Source organism: Scardinius erythrophthalmus (assembly GCF_964197995.2).
Source record: "Scardinius erythrophthalmus genome assembly, chromosome: 15".
Lineage (NCBI taxonomy): Eukaryota > Metazoa > Chordata > Actinopteri > Cypriniformes > Leuciscidae > Scardinius > Scardinius erythrophthalmus.
In genome coordinates, this window is record NC_138235.1 from 40,129,567 (window position 1) to 40,151,172 (window position 21,606).

General features: G+C 35.4%; 1 protein-coding gene across 1 annotated transcript in view; it reads left to right on the forward strand.

Annotated features, from left to right (window-relative positions):
• The window catches only part of calcrl2 (calcitonin receptor-like 2), a 28,030-nt gene extending 7,567 nt beyond the window's left edge, over positions 1 to 20,463 (forward strand). The window contains exons 3-13 of the mRNA XM_081386079.1: positions 3,615 to 3,780; positions 4,703 to 4,810; positions 7,514 to 7,626; positions 7,710 to 7,801; positions 8,955 to 9,078; positions 9,168 to 9,321; positions 10,242 to 10,302; positions 10,648 to 10,711; positions 14,177 to 14,395; positions 16,426 to 16,467; positions 18,413 to 20,463. Of these exons, the coding sequence (XP_081242205.1) occupies positions 3,615 to 3,780; positions 4,703 to 4,810; positions 7,514 to 7,626; positions 7,710 to 7,801; positions 8,955 to 9,078; positions 9,168 to 9,321; positions 10,242 to 10,302; positions 10,648 to 10,711; positions 14,177 to 14,395; positions 16,426 to 16,467; positions 18,413 to 18,646 (1,377 nt within the window). The 3' untranslated portion in view covers positions 18,647 to 20,463. The remainder of the gene's footprint in view (positions 1 to 3,614; positions 3,781 to 4,702; positions 4,811 to 7,513; positions 7,627 to 7,709; positions 7,802 to 8,954; positions 9,079 to 9,167; positions 9,322 to 10,241; positions 10,303 to 10,647; positions 10,712 to 14,176; positions 14,396 to 16,425; positions 16,468 to 18,412) is intronic.
• Positions 20,464 to 21,606: the final 1,143 nt, after the last annotated feature.

Consider the following 21,606-nt stretch of genomic DNA (forward strand, 5'->3'; position numbering starts at 1 on the left):
TATGCTCCGCCCATTGGAACATTTTTCATGAATATGCACGTATGCTCCACCCATTGGAACAGTTTCTCATGAATATGCACTTATGCTCCGCCCATTGGAACAGTTTTTCACAGGAACTGAATATTTCACAACACCAGTATGCTTGAGCGTGAGCTCTTGAAGCTCCGCCTTCTTCTTGAAAGGGGGCGGGGAGCATCAACTCATTTGCATTTAAAGCGGGGCTCAGTAGTTTCGGGATTTCTTCGCTGTATTCTCGCTTTTTGCTTGCAGGTTTCTCTCTAGAGCTCCCCCCACAGCTTCGGAATAGATATTTGACAACACTGTTGTAAAAACTCGTTGGTGATTCTCAGACACCAGAGCCTAGTAGATCAACGACATCAAAGCAGATGGGACATTCTTTAAAACGTCTTCTTCATTCGGGTTCAAACAGCGTGAGGGAGCGCAATAATGACAGCATTTTAGCAGATTTCTTTGGCCGTAAAGCAATTGTTTACATCGCGAGACCTGATATCACGCGATACTTCCTGATGCGGCGTCAAGTGCGTATTTTCCACTCACGGGCACCAGGGGGGTGCGAAACGACCACCATTCAACCCGAAATAAGCAATATAACCATTCCAATGACTCCGAAGCTGTTCAGTTAAGGTACAAAAGTTACTTAGATCACCTTTAAAGGGACACACACAAAATCGGCACATTTTTGTACTACTTTTTTACTACTAGTTACAGCAGCAAATAAACCTGAATGTACATCAGAAGGAATGTTGTAAAATTCAGAACAACTTCCTGAAATTAATCATGTCTCAAGTAATCCATCAATCAGTGTTTCAACTGCGGAAAGATGTCAGTAAAACAGCTTGAGAATTGTCACGACTACCAGTCCCGCAATCTCTCTCAGTAACCGCCAACGGGTGCCCTCACCCGAATACTGACTGTCTCTTGAACCCCAAATCCCACAATGCCTCACTCTTGCACTGATCCCATTTTCACCTGTGAGTAATGATCACACACAGCTGTTACTCATTCCCAGCCCTATATAAATCACACTCACAGCACACTCTGTGCGAAGTCTTGTTTCACTGTTGTGTGCATCTCTGAGCATTTTCTAGAACGTTATCCTGCCTGTGTTTGTGACCCTTGCTGAAACTCTCTCTTTGATTGTCTGCTGCCTGCCTCTGACCCCTTGCCTGGTTCTCTTTACGCCTCGCCTGCCCTGCTACGCTGTTCTTGCCGGTATTGGACCCTTGCCTGTTGACTTTGAATAATAAACTGTTGCAAATGGACCTGACTGAGTCTGATGATTCACAAGAATGATATAACGTCACATTTAGCATAACAGCTTATTTACTGTTAATTATATATGCGTGTTTGAATACATTTGTCATGAAGACATGTTTATGAGAACTACCTTATGTGCAACTGACTTACATACAAACATCTCAGCTTTTATGTGAGTGTGATTATTACAGTATATATGAAAATAAATAGCATTTTAATATAATGGGCTCTGTTGTTAATTTTAACCTTTAATATTATAGTAATGTATCAAATGAGAGGATTCCCTGTATAGTTTACAGCAGTAGTGTCCTTAAGAAAATCCGCAGATATCATTCTAAATAATCGGTTATATTGGCTAAGAAATTTAGTATCGGTGCATCTATTAAAAACATACAATAAATTACTTAACATTATAAAATTATACTATCACTACAGTATCAGTTATTGTTAAAAAGTCATTTAAAAAAATATAATCACATCATCCATATGTAATTTGTAATCCACATTAATGTTTGTTAGTTTATTTAAAATTGTAATTTTGTTTGTTCATATTAGTTTACAGTCCATTAACCTTTGATTTACCTCTGATATTATGTCAGTCCGACAGTCCGATATTCCTGTTTAATACGATATTAAGTCCAGTATTCCTGTTTAATGCGATATTAAGTCTGATATTCCTGTTTAATACGATATTAAGTCTGATATTCCTGTTTAATACGATATGTCCGATATTCCTGTTTAATACGATATGTCCGATATTCCTGTTTAATACGATATGTCCGATATTCCTGTTTAATACGATATTAAGTCTGATATTCCTGTTTAATGCGATATTAAGTCTGATATTCCTGTTTAATACGATATTAAGTCTGATATTCCTGTTTAATGCGATATTAAGTCTGATATTCCTGTTTAATACGATATTATGTCTGATATTCCTGTTTAATACGATATTAAGTCTGATATTCCTGTTTAATGCGATATTAAGTCTGATATTCCTGTTTAATACGATATGTCCGATATTCCTGTTTAATACGATATTAAGTCTGATATTCCTGTTTAATGCGATATTAAGTCCGATATTCCTGTTTAATACGATATTAAGTCCGATATTCCTGTTTAATGCGATATTAAGTCTGATATTCCTGTTTAATGCGATATTAAGTCTGATATTCCTGTTTAATACGATATTAAGTCTGATATTCCTGTTTAATGCGATATTAAGTCTGATATTCCTGTTTAATACGATATTATGTCTGATATTCCTGTTTAATACGATATTAAGTCTGATATTCCTGTTTAATGCGATATTAAGTCTGATATTCCTGTTTAATACGATATGTCCGATATTCCTGTTTAATACGATATTAAGTCTGATATTCCTGTTTAATGCGATATTAAGTCTGATATTCCTGTTTAATACGATATTATGTCTGATATTCCTGTTTAATACGATATTAAGTCTGATATTCCTGTTTAATACGATATGTCCGATATTCCTGTTTAATTCGATATTATGTCTGATATTCCTGTTTATTGTCTGATATTCCTGTTTAATACGATATTAAGTCTGATATTCCTGTTTAATACGATATGTCCGATATTCCTGTTTAATACGATATTAAGTCTGATATTCCTGTTTAATGCGATATTAAGTCCGATATTCCTGTTTAATACGATATTAAGTCTGATATTCCTGTTTAATGCGATATTAAGTCTGATATTCCTGTTTAATGCGATATTAAGTCTGATATTCCTGTTTAATACGATATTAAGTCTGATATTCCTGTTTAATGCGATATTAAGTCTGATATTCCTGTTTAATACGATATTATGTCTGATATTCCTGTTTAATACGATATTAAGTCTGATATTCCTGTTTAATGCGATATTAAGTCTGATATTCCTGTTTAATACGATATGTCCGATATTCCTGTTTAATACGATATTAAGTCTGATATTCCTGTTTAATGCGATATTAAGTCTGATATTCCTGTTTAATACGATATTATGTCTGATATTCCTGTTTAATACGATATTAAGTCTGATATTCCTGTTTAATACGATATGTCCGATATTCCTGTTTAATACGATATTATGTCTGATATTCCTGTTTATTGTCTGATATTCCTGTTTAATACGATATTAAGTCTGATATTCCTGTTCAATACGATATTAAGTCTGATATTCCTGTTTAATACGATATGTCCGATATTCCTGTTTAATACGATATTATGTCTGATATTCCTGTTTATTGTCTGATATTCCTGTTTAATACGATATTATGTCTGATATTCCTGTTTATTGTCTGATATTCCTGTTTAATACGAGCACAGGTGTGTCAGTGTGAGGATGTGCTCGTAGTGGCGAGGATGTCATCAGACGAGGTGAACGATATCCCAGAATCCCCTAATCATCTGACCGTGTCCCGTGAGCAGATCCTCTCCGCACAGTTTGAGTGTTACCTCAAAATAATGTACGATCCTCCTCGCAGAGACCCAGGTGAGCGTCGATCCGACACACACATGCATAAATCAAGGACAGTCATAGAAGACAATTTGCAAAATAATTAAACAAGTTAAAATGGATAGAATTAAAGTCCCCCTGTGGTGAAAATCCAGTTTTTAATGTTGTTTATGTGTCTATGTGGTGTTTTTAAAATGCTTTAAGACAAACCATGTGTAAATTCATAAGTCGACAGCATTGCTGAGTATTTGCTCCTTAAAACTGCAGTGAACCAAAGACAGTCTCAAAAACACGCTTTGAAATCGCTGGTGTTTCTGACGTCACAAACTACCTTGTAACCAATCAGATCAACGTGTGATCGTCAACCAGTGGATCTCTGAGCTGAGTGAGTGAGTGGAGTCGGGGCTCATTTGCATATTCATAGAACCGCGAATACTAAATGAGGCATGAAGAATGTTTTTCAAGGAGAAAACGCTTAAATATGTAATTTTGGTGATCAAAGATGAGTTTTAAGGGATAAAATTATTGACTACAGGGGGACTTTAAGGAATCAGTAAATAAAAGGTGAGCATGGCAGATCAATATTAATCATTAACATTTTCTGAAGAACTAAAGATGAAGAAGCCATGCAAAACTTAAATAGCAACATCTAACAACCACTCATTTCACAGTCAAATACTACATTTGGTCATGATGTAATCAGTTCCTGTATGGTATTAAAGCTCAGTTGAAATGATAATGGATTTGTTCGATCTTATCGAGGGAAGTTGATGAAGGCTTAATGAACATGAATAGAAATAAGTTTCTGTAATGATAATGGATTCTGTAAGAACCTGTAATGGAACTGGCTTGCAGCTCTATAATGTCTGTTGTTGTTGTGTAAAGTGTGTGTGTGTGTGTGTGTGTGTGTGTGTGTGTGTGTGTGTGTGTGTGTGTGTGTGTGTGTCGCCCCCTGCAGGCCCGTACTGTAACCGCACCTGGGACGGGTGGCTCTGTTGGGGAGACTCCGCCCCCGGCACCGCCTCCCAGCACTGCCCCTCCTACTTCCTTGATTTTGATCCATCTGGTGAGATGACGTTTTCCACTCACAATAATGCAAAAAAAAAACAATTTTTATAGATTTTTTAAAAATTCATATTCATATATTCATACAAGTTTTACAAACAAGACTGAGCTTACATTCAATCATCACATCACAAGCAGAAGAGCCTCTTTATCACACAAATACATTTTACACTACAGTTCAAAAGTTTTTCTTTTTGAAAGAAGTCTCTTGTGCTCACTGAGGCTGCTTTTATTTATTTATTTGATCAAAAATACAGTTAAAATTATGAAATATTATTAGAATGTAAAAAAGCTGTTCTCTATGTGAATATATAGTAAAGTGTAATTTATTCCTGTGATCAAAGCTGAATGTTCAGCATCATTACTCCAGTCTTCAGAGTCACATGATCCTCCAGAAATCACTCTAATATGAGGATTTGATGATCAAGAAATTAATAATTCTGGTTTCCAAAAGTCTGAGACCATGTTTAAAATCTGGAATTTTAATTTTCTTCTTTTTTTTTTTTTTTTTTTTAAACCTGGCGAAAAATTTGAGATTTAGCATTTAAAAAAAACGTTGGGAATTTTTTTTATATAAATTTGACAATTTGACAAAACTGAAGCTCAAATTTAAGTTGCACAATAAGAATATGAAGAGTTCAGATGCAAAAGCATCTAAGTGAAAACATTTTCTAGAATGATCATTTTTATCAAGTTTGTATATTTAAGTTCAGTAATTTCACTTAAATGGCAATGAAAATTACCTATGAATTGTCATTTAAGTGAAATTACTGAACTTAAATATACGAACTTGATAAAAATGATCATTCTAGAAGAAAATTTCAGATGGCACTTAGAGGCTTTTACATCTGAACTCTTCATATATATATACACTCAACTAAAGGATTATTAGGAACACCTGTTCAATTTCTCATTAATGCAATTATCTAATCAACCAATCACATGGCAGTTGCTTCAATGCATTTAGGGGTGTGGTCCTGGTCAAGACAATCTTCTGAACTCCAAACTGAATGTCAGAATGGGAAAGAAAGGTGATTTAAGCAATTTTGAGCGTGGCATGGTTATTGGTGCCAGACGGGCTGGTCTGAGTATTTCACAATCTGCTCAGTTACTGGGATTTTCACGCACAACCATTTCTAGGGTTTACAAAGAATGGTGTGAAAAGGGAAAAACATCCAGTATGCGGCAGTCCTGTGGGCGAAAATGCCTTGTTGATGCTAGAGGTCAGAGGAGAATGGGCCGACTGATTCAAGCTGATAGAAGAGCAACTTTGACTGAAATAACCACTCGTTACAACCGAGGTATGCAGCAAATCATTTGTGAAGCCACAACACACACAACCTTGAGGCGGATGGGCTACAACAGCAGAAGATCCCACCGGGTACCACTCATCTCCACTACAAATAGGAAAAAGAGGCTACAATTTGCACAAGCTCACCAAAATTGGACAGTTGAAGACTGGAAAAATGTTGCCTGGTCTGATGAGTCTCGATTTCTGTTGAGACATTCAGATGGTAGAGTCAGAATTTGGCGTAAACAGAATGAGAACATGGATCCATCATGCCTTGTTCCCACTGTGCAGGCTGGTGGTGGTGGTGTAATGGTGTGGAGGATGTTTTCTTGGCACACTTTAGGCCCCTTAGTGCCAATTGGGCATCGTTTAAATGCCACGGCCTACCTGAGCATTGTTTCTGACCATGTCCATCCCTTTATGACCACCATGTACCCATCCTCTGATGGCTACTTCCAGCAGGATAATGCACCATGTCACAAAGCTCGAGTCATTTCAAATTGGTTTCTTGAACATGACAATGAGTTCACTGTACTATAATGGCCCCCACAGTGACCAGATCTCAACCCAATAGAGCATCTTTGGGATGTGGTGGAACGGGAGCTTCGTGCCCTGGATGTGCATCCCACAAATCTCCATCAACTGCAAGATGCTATCCTATCAATATGGGCCAACATTTCTAAAGAATGCTTTCAGCACCTTGTTGAATCAATGGCACGTAGAATTAAGGCAGTTCTGAAGGCGAAAGGGGGTCAAACACAGTATTAGTATGGTGTCCTAATAATCCTGTAGGTGAGTGTGTATATATATATATATATATATATATATATTATTATTATAATTTTTTACTTCATTACATTAATTGATAGCAAAACTAATTGTAATTAAAAAGATTTCAAATGCTTTTCAAGGCAGTTTTAATTACAAAAATAAAGTAATTTTGATTGTGATGGAAATTATTGTGCTGGGAAAAGTTACTTCTAAAAGTAATGCATTAAAAGTTACTTTTAAAAGTAATGCATTACAATATTGCGTTACTCCAAGAAAAAGTAACTAGTTGCGTTACTTAGTAACTTTCTATGGAAAGTAATGTGTCACATTATTTTTGTGTTACTTTTTTCTCTTTTTTAAAATGAAAAAAAGTTCAATTCTTTTTTGTTGCAAATGCGAAGTTCCTTTCACACTAAAAGTAAAATGAGTAAACCTCAGGCTGAAGGAAATGCAGATGTTTTCAACATCTTTAAATGTTAAAGTTACTTTACTTACTGAAAAAGAAACTCAGATATATTCTTGTAAATTTAAAAGCAATGCATTACTTTAAAAGACTATTTTGATGGAGTAACTCGACTACGGTAACTTGTTGTGATGCACACAAACACATGTCTTTTCACACTTTGCCTTTTGTTCATTTAGAAAAAGTGACCAAAGTGTGTGACTCAGATGGTCAATGGTTTCGTCACCCAGAAAGCCACCGAATCTGGTCCAATTACACTGAGTGCTCTGCTTACACTAATCAGAAACTCAAGGTTAAGCTTCAGTTTAAATATTACATCGTTATTTCATAATCCTGTGTGTCTTCTAATATCTGTGTCTCTGGTTTGTCCTGCAGTTTACGCTCGCGGGTTACTATCTGTCTATTGTGGGAAACGTCCTCTCCATCATATCGCTCATCATTTCCATATGCATCTTCTCCTACTTCAAGTACGTTAGAACAACAAACACACACAAGACTAGATTCCCAGCTAGCAATAATATATTCTACGAACATTTTGCTAATGTTCCCAAAACGTTATTACTCTGAACGTCCAGGTTTAAATTGTTCTAAAAATGCTTTTTTCTTGGTTATACGAACATTAAAGGGGTGGTTGATCATGATTTGACTTTTCTAACTTTAGTTAGTGTGTAATGTTGCTGTTTGAGCATAAACAACATCTGCAAAGTTACAACGCTCAAAGCTCAAAGCAAAGGGAGATATTTGCTTTTACAGAAATCACTTTTTAAGGACTACAACAAACGGCTGGTAGAGACTACACCACATTCCTCCTGGGTTAGTGACATCACCAACCCTAAAATTTACATAAACCCCGCCTCCTGAACACGATTTATAGATTATCAAGACAGAATATGCTAATCAATGACTAGAAGATAACTACACAAACTACATAAATTCACCAACTAACCATTCAGAAATTCACACAGACGCAGCAGTTGACATTTTTGCAAACCATACATTATTACAAGGAAAAATATTACCACACGAGGGAAATCATTGTGGTGTCCATGAAGATGTGGAAAAATAGGCTTAAATCTAGCTTACACATTTACCCACATTTTTATACGCCTGTTTAACCAAAGTTAATTTGGGTGTGTTTCTCCATCCCATGTCACTTCTCTGTGTTTTACAACCCTGACGAGAACGTCGGTCTCCTCGGCTGTGAACCGCTCCTGGCAAATCCGCCGTTATAATAGCAATCCGCCGTGGAACAAGCGCGTCTGCTCTTAAAGGGAATGTGAGATGTCGCTCTGATTGGTTTATTTCACTTTACGCCCAAACCACACCTATGAGTAATGAAGCTACTTAAGACCAACACATTTTAGATTTGCGTCGGGCAAAAAAAGAGTAATTTATCCCGCCGGTATAATAGCAACAGCGCCCGAGATCCGCCCACAAAGTTACTTGCGTTTCGTGCTTGATACTTGCGTTTCAGATCGTTAAAATAGGGCCCAATAAGTTAAACTCAAGGAACATATTAAAATAAATGAAAATAAAACATGTCATGACCCCTTTCTGTATGTTTGAAAAGGCTTATACCTCACCTACTGTATAAGGAACGAATGCTTGGTGTTTGTGCAGGTGTTTGAGCTGTCAGCGCATCACTCTTCATAAAAACATGTTCGCATCCTTCATCCTGAACTCCTTCGCCACCATCGGCTGGTTCTACTTCATCAGCGGCGACCCGCAGACCAGAACAGACTCTGTAAGTCCACATTATTTATTTAATGAATTTTTTTGGAAAGTGGTTTGGCACATTTAGGGCTCCTTTGGCATTTTATGTGTGTGTTTCAGATAGGCTGTAAGATCCTGGCGACTCTCATTCAATATACCTCATGCTCCAATTTCTTCTGGATGTTGTGTGAGGGCATCTACCTGCACACGCTCATCATCGTGGCCGTGTTTGTGGGCGAGCAGCAGCTGGGCTGGTACTACATCCTCGGCTGGGGTACGTACCGAACACAAGCCCGGATCGCCCTTTACAAATCAACATCAATACATCTTTGACCTGTGTGTATGTGTGTGTATACATTTGTTACGATTTCCCCTGTGTTTTGTGTGTTCTAGGACTTTTATTTTGAAGTATAATTTCTGATCCTCTATTCACTTCCTGTAGTTTGTTCCTGTTTGCCTTTGTTTGTTCCCATAGTGATTAATTACCCTCACCTGTCCTGTCTTAGCCCCTTGTGTAAAAAGAAGATACATTTCAAAATAAAAGTCCTAGAACATAGAACACACAAAGCACAGTAATCATGATGTATATATATTTATGTATATGATATTGCATTTCTGTCAACAGATCCTCCTAAATATTACACAATACACCTTTAAATGAGAAAAGCATCAAATAGCTATAGACAGAAATATTTTAATTGTTTTAACATAGAATATATTACACATAAACTTTAAGGCTACAACGGCCATGATTTTTTCATAAGCTGCGTCTGAATTGGTATTTAGATCAAAACAGTTTGGTGACCAACATTCCTCAAAATATTTTCTTTTATGTTCCGCAAAAGACAGAAAGTCATACAGGTTCGAGATGACACGAGAGTGAGTAAATGGAAATAAACAGAATTAAAAATTTTGGGCAAACTATACCCAAAATATAAATATTTTTTTTAATGAAGTGATACTTCAAATAAGAAACTAAAACTTCCAGTAGGGGGTGGTAAACCTCTAAATGAGTAAGTCGTTGAATCATTCAGTTATTCATTCGATTCACTTATTGTTCACAGAATAATAATAATGAATATATTGTTAACTAGACTTAACTTGACAATGATTACTGTAGATTTTCTCAATGCTCTAGATCTAGAGGACGATGTTCGTCAAATGACTCCTTTCAAGAAAGCATTATTCTTACAGGTTTCCCAGTGATCCCTGCTGTCATGTACGCTGTGGCACGTCTGCTCTTCCACGATGACAGGTAAACCTGAGATTTAACACTTCAAATTAACCAGCATAAAGATATATATATATATATATATACGTATATACACACACATAACATTTATATCCGTGAGGAATCAATTTGATTATATCCCGGACGAGCCCCCATAAATGTTACGTCCCTTAGATGTTCCCCATTGACTTCCATATATTTTTTTCAATGGATACCAGCAAATATTTGGTTACCAACACCCTCTACAGAAGAAAGACATTCATACAGGTTTAGATCAACTTGAGGATGAGTGCATGATGACAGAATTTTCATTTTTGGCCAAACTAACCCTTTAAATGTTTAATCGCAGTGACGTTGTGTGTTTGACAGGTGTTGGGCCATGAACACAGACCTGCTGTACATCACAAACGGCCCGATACACGTCGCTCTGCTGGTGAGCTTCATCAACATCATCTCAAAACATTACCTTCTTCCTCAGAGTTTCTGTCTTCTTTTTTCAGTACAAATATCTAAACATTCTTAAATCTAGATCCGTTTACTTGGGAAGCAATCTGCTTGAGATTTTAAGTCTTGATTTCTGAAAAAACACATCAAGTTTATGCCTAAAACAAGAAAACAATTCTGTTAGTGGAGTCAGAAAAATGAAAATTTTTCACTTTAAATATATAATGGGTCACAAAACCACCAGTCAGTTCCAAAGATTTTATCTACAAAGACAATGCGCTCATATTACTATGAATGGGAGAAAGTGCAATGCGCAATATGGCAGAATAAGTCCCGTCTTTTAAATAAAAGAGCCAATCACTGATTGGTAAAGTCATCGCCGGTTGTAATGGAAACTTATTAGAACTGCTCTTATGACTGCACAAATGCAAATTGGCTGGAAAATAAGCTTTTTTAACACTATTTGAGCATAAGAAACAACATCTATTGGGACAGTTCATGTCAGATTTTGTTTCTGATTTGAAATATGTTATTTAAATATGATTTCGGCAAGTCATTTTTGAGATTTCAAGATCTGTTGATCTTGCAAAGCAAAAACAAAAACAAAATTTGATTCATTAATGCATCTCTCTTACTGTATGCGATCTCAGTGTTTGAAGTGCCTGTCATAGGAAATCAACGCGTGCTGCAATGAATAGTTAATGTGTAAAGGTGCCTTTTCATAGGATAAGGACACGCAGCCTCATGAATAATTAAGTTGTGTCATCTCAAAGGATAAGGACACGCAGCCTCATGAATAATTAATGTGTAAAGGTGTCTTCTCATAGGATAAGGACACGCAGTCTCCATTATCTTTAATAATTAAAGTAACAAAATTATACATTGAAAAAAAATTTCTTCATGCCTTAAAATATCTTGAATGTAACTTGACGCCCTTGCCTCATTTAGTATGCGCGGCTCTATGAATATGCAAATGAGCCCCGCCTCCACTCACTCACTCAGCTCAGAGATCCACTGGTTGACGATCACTTGTAACCAATCAGTTGATCTGATTGGTTACAAGGTAGTTTGTGACGTCAGAAACACCAGCGATTTCAAAGCGTGTTTTTGAGACTGTCTTTGGTTCACTGCAGTTTTAAGGAGGAAATACTCAGCAATGCTGTCGACTTATGAATTTACACATGGTTTGTCTTAAAGCATATTAAAAACACCATGTAAACATATAAACAATTTTGCATGAATAATTAAGCGAGGCGTCTTCTTATAGGATAAGGACATGCAGTCTCATGAATAATCATGAGGCACCGATGAGTCATCAATGCACTATGGCAGCAGTGTAAATTAACAGTATAAATTAAATGATAAATTAAAAAGGTTCCATTTGGTCAAATTTGATTTCTAAATTCATGACCCCTTTAAGTAAATATGACATTAATTCAAATAAGAAATATGACATCAGCTTACATCTTGAGTTTTAGCTTATTTTAAAGTATATTTTGTTATTTTTTTAAATATTTAAACCATCTTGAGAAAACATCACATCTTGTGACTTCGACACGATGAAGATTTTAAACCTGGAAGATGAAAATAGTGAAAAAAAACCCCTTAAAATAAACTATTTTCTCCTACAATTAAAACTTCTTTGATGTGTAACACGGAAGTCTGTTAAAATCATGTATTTTTCTGACCCCACTGGCAGATATTTGTTCTTGTTTTAAGCATAAACTCTCTTCATTTTTTATACATTCCTCAGTAAACAAGACCTAATATCTGAAGTTGTTTTGCTTCTCAAGGAAATGTAGCTTGAAGTAACGCTCTGGTGCTCTTCAGTTAAAAATTTTACAATTTTTATTTATTTATTTATTTATTTATTTTATTCATCGGAATGGTACAAAACTTGGTAAAGGTTTTATCACTTGCTATGTGAACACACACAAAAAAAATAATAATAATAATTTTTGGACATGATTTGAAAAGGTTAAATGGTCCTGAAAAAGAATAGTCATACTTGTACTCCTCGCATTGGAAATTAATGAGCTGAGTTTGGAATGAGCGTTTGGTACTACAGCCGAACACACTCTCACTGAAAGATCAGTTTTTCAGATATCAAACTCAAATTTGGAACTCAACTGGTTAAGATGTATCGCTTTGATTTTCTCAGTTTTAGAGTAAAACATGTTTTTGAAAATATATATCTGATATAAAAAATTTAAATAGTATTTTTGCACATTTTTTTATAACAATAAACGTAAAATTCAGTAACTTTTTTTAAGTTCACTTTTTAAAACTTTTTTCACTTCAGCAATAATCTGCCAAGTGTCGTCTTTAAAAAGAGATCAAACTTCAGTCTGTCGCTCTAAAGCATTCAAGATTTACCACAGTTTAAGTTCTATGGTCTATGCTCAAAAAGTGTAGCCTAGAAATCTAGACGCACCCTAGAGGCAGCAAAATGTATTTTGCAGCCAGGGCAGTCTAGCAACTCTCCATTGACTTTCGAGCTGCAAAAACCTGAATTGGGTCAGGCCAATCACGTAGTGTATAGACCTCATGCGCCAGAGAAACGAGGGCGCCGCCATCTTTAGAATATTGTCTTTGAACTTCTGTTTTTGCGGTCGCTCTGTATATTTCTATGGCATTTCTGTCCAGGAGTAATTCGCTTTTGAAGTGGATTTACTTAATGTAAAGTTAACAAAAGTTATCCTGAGGATTGTAATGTTTAAAGCAGATGTCTTAACAAATATCAGTAGACCGGGAAGAATTTAAAACGAGCCGTTCATTCATAAATACGCAAGATCACTGTGAAAATACAGACCGGAAGTCAAAAGACAACGAGCGCAGCGCTGAAAAGGGGCGGGGCTACATAAGGTCTATAGAGTAGGCGGGGCGGGTTTAACATAATGACGACAGAGTTGCGACGGTTCCCTGCTACTTGAAAACAAAGAATGGCTGCTGCTGGCGAACAGTCTTTCGAATCGGCTTTGGCCGCGACTCTGGAGGACTTGGAGTTAAGCTTTTCTTTGAGAAAAGAGCATAGAACAGCACTTAAGTCATTCTTAAAAAAAGGAAGTTGTGTTCATAGTTTTGCCGGCCAGATATGGCAAAAGTTGAATCTATCAACTAGCTCCACTGTTGGGAAAACGCTCTGGTTGGTTGAAGCGCTGTCCTATTGCGTGCAGAGGGAAGTTGCCAGACCTAACATCTTGATGTAGGTCTGGCTTGCCAGGCTACAAAAGGTGAATAAATGAATTATAAATTCAGCGTAAATATAATTCAGTCCCATAAAATCCCCTAAAAATACAAAATATTAAATAAAAAAACATTATCGAACTAAAATATAGTGCATTCATTTCATTGAAATTTCATTTTTGACTGACACACAAAGAGCACCAGCACGTTTGCACTGGAAAACAAGACAAAAACACTGAGAAAGAACAGAATTATGCGTGTCTCTCAGGTGAACCTGTTCTTCCTGCTCAACATCGTGCGGGTGTTGATCACCAAACTGAGGGTCACACACCAGACGGAGAGCAGTGTGTACATGAAAGCGGTGCGCGCCACCATCATACTGATCCCGCTACTGGGAGCCCAGTTCATACTGATGCCAATGCAGCCCAGCGGACACATCTCTATGGCCATCTACAACCTCTTCATGAACAGCTTAATGCATTACCAGGTGACGTATTCCTACAGGATCAATCAAATTTGTGACCCTGGATCACGTCACCAGTCTCGAGTCGCACAGGTTTATCTGTGGCAATAGCCATCAATACATTGTATGGGTCAAAATTATCCATTTTTCTTTTAGGGCCAAAAATCATTAGGATATTCAGTAAAGATCATGTTCCATGAAGATATTTTGTAAATTTCTTACCGTAAATATATGAAAAATGTACAGTATTTTTGTGAGTGAATGCAGCACAATCGGCAACTTAAATGAACAACTTTAAAGGAGATTTTCTCAATGTTTCGATTGTTTTGCACCCTCAGATTCCAGATTTTCAATAGTTGTATCTCAGCCAAATATTGCCCTATCAACCCATACATCAATGGAAAGATTATTTATTCAACTTACAAAAAATTTAAAAAAATTGATCCATGTGACTGGTTTTGTGGTCCAGGGTCACACATGTCATGTAAAATGACCCACAACGATGTCAGCATCAGCATTTTATTAATGTAACTGGTAACACTTTACAATAAGGTTCATTAGTTAACATTATTTAACTACCAAAGTTAACCTGAACTAAGAATGAACAATACTTCTACAGCATTTATTAAAGCTACAATATGTAATTGTTTTCGCCGCTAGGCGTCGCTAACCTCTTACAATAACACAGGCGTAGGTTGATGATGCATAAGCGGAATATGGAACTTGTCGTCATGCCGATAGATCTAATAATGTTTATGGATGAGTGAATTCACTGATGTGTTTAACATGACTGTGGTGTGAATCAGGGCGCGAGTGCTAATAAGAGACGGATATCAGCGCCACACGCGAGTCCCGCGGATATAAAGGAATGAGGACATTTAATCCTACCGAACTAACTTACCCTCAAGTGCTGAATAATACTCACACTGGTCAGTTTATTAGACGAATGAAACTTGTGAGGGAACGCAGCGCTGCTTCACTCGCTCTATCACACTAAACTGCATTTGAGTGTGTTAAAGTTCTAATGTTATTCTGTGTGTTAGTTTGTCTGTATGAGACTAGCAGTGAGCGAGATCAACATTAGCATAACATACTGATCATAATCTAACATTTCATCATGTTGAGCTGTATAACATTGATTAGTTTTATGTACATTTGCGCGTCTCTGTCGAGTTGAAGTTAGCAGCGGACGCTAGCTCTCGGCATCTCGAAAACGCCACGCTGATATTGATCCTCGTTTTAGTTCTCCTTCTGTCCCAAAGTCTGCTTGCTATGGTCCATAATGTTTGAACGAAACAATAACAGCGTGAGCGTGCCGCTAGATGTAACGCAGTTGTCCACGTCTGTCGCCATGGTTACTATGGCAGTACGAGCGGAAACCAGGGGCGACACGTGAACAGGGACGAGCCATTATTTAAAATTGTGAATTTCTATGAATGTGTGACTAATTTAAAGAAATGCCTCCGTAAGCCCCTTCGAGTGTGTTTTTAACATCACCAGCACAAAAAGGCCTTTTATTCTATTTAAAGTCTATTATTAAACAGATACATTTCTTTGAGACGTGTACAGAAGTGTTATGTTAGTATCACAGTAATGGTTTTTATCTCTATGAGAAAGCTTATAATTGCTGAGTTTCAAAAGTTTTTTTCTAAATATTAATTGTGTATTTGTGTCTTATTGTCATATTGTTTGATGTTCTGTTTTTTTTAATAAATATTTTTCAGCACAATGGTGAACCACCGTTGTTTTTATTGTGCTTTATAAATAAATTGAGATTGAGATTATTATTTTTAATTAGTTTAGATTTTTATAGTTAGTTTTTTAGTCTTTATAATAATCATAATATTTTTATTTTTTGATGCATGTCTTTATAGTTTTTATACATTTTTCATTTCAGTTTTAGCACAAAAATAAGACGAGTTGCTTTGGTAACTAGGTTTAATTTTTTTATGTCAATTTTAGTTGAGGTTTATTTTATTTTAAGTAGCTAAAATGTTTCTGATGCTGTAAGTTTTATTGAACATTAATAACCCTGTGTTTGTGCCTCTCTGCAGGGTTTCCTGGTGGCCGTGATCTTCTGCTTCTGTAATGGAGAGGTACTGTTTAAACCTCATTAATTAACCTCATTACTCTTTATTAAAGCACTTTAGATGAACATGAACTCCTGAAGATTGTAGATCTATAAAAGAAAGTATCCAGTATGTAAATGGAGTGAATGTTCTGCATGCAATAACCCCGATGAACAAACGTAATGCATGACCAATAAACCCAAAATCAACTGTGATTTTTACCTTTTTCTTTGTAATTATTTGAGCAGAATCAAATGAAAATATGACATTAAAAAGTCAAAATTGTGACATTAAAAAGCAAAAATTATGACATACTAAGTCATAATTATGAGATTGAAAATATGAGAAAAAATGGCAAATTAAGATTAAAAAAGTTGACATTATGAGATTGAAATATTTAAAATATTGAGACTCAAAATTATGACATTAAAATGCCAAATTATGACATACTAAATCGAAATGAGATTTAAAAAAATTAAAATTATGAGAAGAAAATTTTTTTTAAAATTTGAGATAAGTCAAAATTGAGATTTAAAAAGATTAAATTATGAGATAAAAAGTCAAAATGATGACGTTAAAAAAAGCCAAGATTATGACATACTAAGTCATAATTGTGAGATTAAAAAGTCAAAATAACAGTATGAGATAAAAATCCAAATTATGAGATTAAAAAAACAACATTATGGCATACAGTCAAAATTATTAGATTAAAATCTTTAATTATGAGATAAAAAAGACAAAATTATGAGATTAAAAAGGCAAATTTATAAGACCAGTAAAAAATCATGACTTTCTAGATTTTAAATTTCAACTTTTTGTATTTTTTTTTTAACTTTTTGTCATAATTTTGTGACTTTTTGTCTTGATTTAGACTATTTAATCTCATAATTGATTTTTAAAGTTATAATTTCGACTTAATTATGACTTAGTATCTCATTATTTCTACACATTCAACATATATTTTCTCATGTGAGGAAATGGTTTGCAGTACATGTGCAGAAAACAGTGTTCTGGTGTTCCATTCCAGAAGAAAGAAAGAAAGAAAGAAAGAAAGAAAGAAAGAAAGAAAGAAAGAAAGAAAGAAAGAAAGAAAGAAAGAAAGAAAGAAAGAAAGAGAAGAGAAGAAAGAGAAAGTAGCATCACAAACGGACTATATGAGGCCAAAATTGATGACATTAAAAAGTCTAAACTATGACATACTAAGTCATAATTATGAGGAAAAATCGAAACTATGACATTAAAAAGTCAAAATTGTAAGATTAAAAAGACTAAATTATGACATACTAAATCAAAATTATGAGATTAAACATTTAAAAAGAGATAAATCAAAATAAAGAATAAAAAAGATGACATTATGACATTAAAATATTTAAAATATGCGATTTTTTTTCAAAATTATGAGATTAAAAAGACAAAAAATTATGACTTACTAAATAGAAATGAGATTTAAAAAATTGAAATTATGAGATTAAAAAGCAAAAATTATGAGATAAAAAAATCCAAAATGATGAGATTAAAAAGACAAAATTATGACATTAAAAACCAACATTATGGCATACTGTCAAAATTATGAGATAAAAAAAAATCTAAATTAGGAGATTAAAAAAGACGAAAGGCGAAATTATGAGACAAAACAAAATTACTGCCTTTCTATATCATGATTTCAACTTTTGTCATTTCTCGACTTTTTTCCTGATCTCATAAATGATTTTTAAAGTCATAATTTTGATTTAGTATGCCATAATTATGACTGTCGACTTTTCATCTCATGATTATGACTTCATGAGTATCTCATAAATGACTTCATATGTCCTAATTTTGCCTTTTTTTATCTGGTAGCTATGGCTTAGTATGTCATAGTTATGATTTATCAAAGCATGATTTTTTTTCTTATGTCGCTGGATATTTTCTTATATATGGAAATGTATAATGCAGTAAATATACTATCTGAGTGTGTGTGTCGGTCCCGCAGGTGCAGTCGGCTCTCCGGCGTAAGTTCGCTCAGTATCGCGGTCAGTGGAGGAGAAGGCGTTTGGTGACCACAGACTCTCACTCTAACTATCACACCAACTCCTCCATCACCGAGACCAGCCGGGTCAACATCAGCCTCGACACACACACACTCAACGGCCAGAGCAACGGCAAACCCTGCCCAAACCCCGAGCCCGAGATCAGCGGAGAAGTGCTCCAGTCGACTGAGATATGAGCTTCATCAGAAAAGATCCTGTTCAGATTCCCTGAAACCAAACACACACAACACAAGTCATGAAAACCTTATTTCTGAACGTTTTCACACAAGGAAAATTCTTTGTTATGCGAATGTTACCTTCATCCTTCCCTCGGGTCATTTTGACACAAAACGAATTTTTTTTATAGATTTTTTTTTTTAAATTGAGTGTTCATCAGAGTGGTCTAGGACTTTTGTCGCACTTAAACCAAGAATACACACAAAAAAATTTTTTTGTTTAGTTTTGTCGTTGAAATTTTAAAAAGTAACAAATCCTTCCCTCACGGGTCAATTTGACCCCCTTAGGAATGAATGGAATGCGAGGAATGCTTCAGTACACACACAAAAACGTAAAAATGCTCAAAAATTCAAACTAAAAAGGATAAAACTTTACCAAAAAAAAATATTTTATAATGTCTACATGTGTATCTGAATGCAGACTGAAGAGAAACTGACTTTAGGACCCAGCGGAATAGCTCATTTACTCATATAGAGCTATAAGGCTATCTAGAGTCATGAAATATCATCTTATATTATTATTTTTCGGGAGGTCGGCAAAGACACAATGTAAGATATTTTGAGCTGGATTAAAAAGTTATGCATGAAATTGTGAGTTATTTTGAATTTAAGTTGAAAGAATGTGAGGACTGTGCTTAAATTACATTTTTTTATTATTACTTATTGATCAAATCTAGTAATTTAAAGGTAAATAAAATAAAAAATAACAAAAAAATCTCCAAATTTGCATTAAATAACAGATAAAATATTATCAAAATGAAATGAAATAAGTTTCATTAATTTTTTTTTTTTTGTATAATTTTAGGGTTTCGGGTCATTTCGACCCACGAGGGAAAGATGTGTTACAAAGTGCGAGGGAAGGATGATTAAGGGAACGTTCCGTTGGGAACATTACGTTTGAATGTTCTCTGTGCAAACGTTTGAAAGAACATTATTAAAGACCAAATAACTTTGAATGAACGTTCTATTAACGTTATTGGAAGAACGTTTGCTCAGACCGTTCCCTGTTAGTTATTTATGCACTAATATCACATCACATTTTACTTCTGTGATGTGATGTATGACTAGTGAAAGAGTTTTTCATGTTTGTTATGGATTATTAATACATTTATTGGTATCACATTGTATTTGTACATTTAAACTTTTCATTTAAAGTTTTTAAAAATTTTAAGTTGCTTTTAGCGAGAATTATTCAGTCGAAACTATTCACAGATTTATATTTTAATCTAAATGCGCATGTGTTAATATGGAAAAACCAATGGATATTAAACAAAGCGAATAGTTCACTTGTCTGCGTTTCGCTCCGTCTGTTGACCACGTGACCTAATTTTCATCATCAGAACTGTAAGTGCACTACCTAGTGGACTTATCATCTGATACTATAGCAAACTGTACCACTGTATTTTTAGGGATCATGTGCTGCATCCAGAATCGCATACTCTCTTTAGTAGGTACTTGTTTCAAATAAGTAATTAGGCTACTTCATGGCTGCAAAAAAAGTACTTTCTAGTACACCAACGTCTGTCCCCGGAATGTGGAATGTGGAAAACATATTGTTGTAAATAAGCTTTTATATAAGCACTTGTTTTCACTGAATGTATCTGCTTTATGAGCCCTTTGAGAGTTTTTATTATTCTGTGTTAAAGCCTGTAAGATGTCGTGTCACATTTGCTTTTTGTGATTCTTGGAAAATGAAAACAAAACATTCCATTTGACTTGTTAATATTAGATTATCACTATATTTGTGTTGCAGTGAAACTCAATAAAAATTCCACCCTGTTATTATTTTGTCTAATTTGTTATTATTCTGTCCACCCTGTTATTATTTTGTCCACCCCATATTATTCCATCCACCCTGTTATTATTGTGTCCACCCCATTATTCCATCCACCCTGTTATTATTCTGTCCACCCTGTTATTATTGTGTCCACCCTGTTATTATTCTGTCCACTCTTTTAGTATTCTGTCCACCCTGTTATTATTCTGTCCACCCTGTTATTATTGTGTCCACCCTGTTATTATTTTGTGCACTCTGTTATTATTCTGTCCACCCTGATATTATTTTGTCCACCCTGTTATTATTGTGTCCACCCCATTATACCATCCACCCTGTTATTATTCTGTCCACCCTGTTATTATTTTGTCCACCCTGTTATTATTCTGTCCACCCTGTTATTATTCTGTCTACTCTGTTATTATTCTGTCCACCCCATTATTATTCCATCCACCCTGTTATTGTTTTGTCCACCCCGTGATTATTCTGCCCACCCTGTTATTATTCTGTCCACATTGTTATTATTCCGTCCACCCTGTTGATTATTCTGTCCACCCTGTTATTATTCTGCACACCCTGTTATTCTGTCCGCCCTGTTATTATTCTGCCCACCCTGTTATTATTCTGCCCTCCCTATTATTATTCTGCCCACCCTGTTATTATTCTGCCCACCCTGTTATTATTCTGCCCTCCCTATTATTATTCTGCCCACCCTTTTATTATTCCATCCACCCTGTTATTATTCTGCCCACCCTGTTATTATTCTGCCCACCCTGTTATTATTCTGCCCACCCTGTTATTATTCCGTCCACCCTGTTATTATTCCGTCCACCCTGTTATTATTCCGTCCACCCTGTTATTATTCTGTCCACATTGTTATTATTCCGTCCACCCTGTTATTATTCTGTTATTATTCCGTCCACCCTGTTATTATTGTTTTGTCGACCCTGTTATTATTCCGTCCACCCTGTTATTATTCTGTTATTATTCCGTCCACCCTGTTATTGTTTTGTCCACCCCGTTATTATTTCATCCACCCTGTTATTATTCTGTCCACCCTGTTATTATTTTGTCTATCCTGTTATTATTCTGTCCACCCTGTTATTATTCTGTCCACCCTGTTATTATTCTTTCCACCCTGTTATTA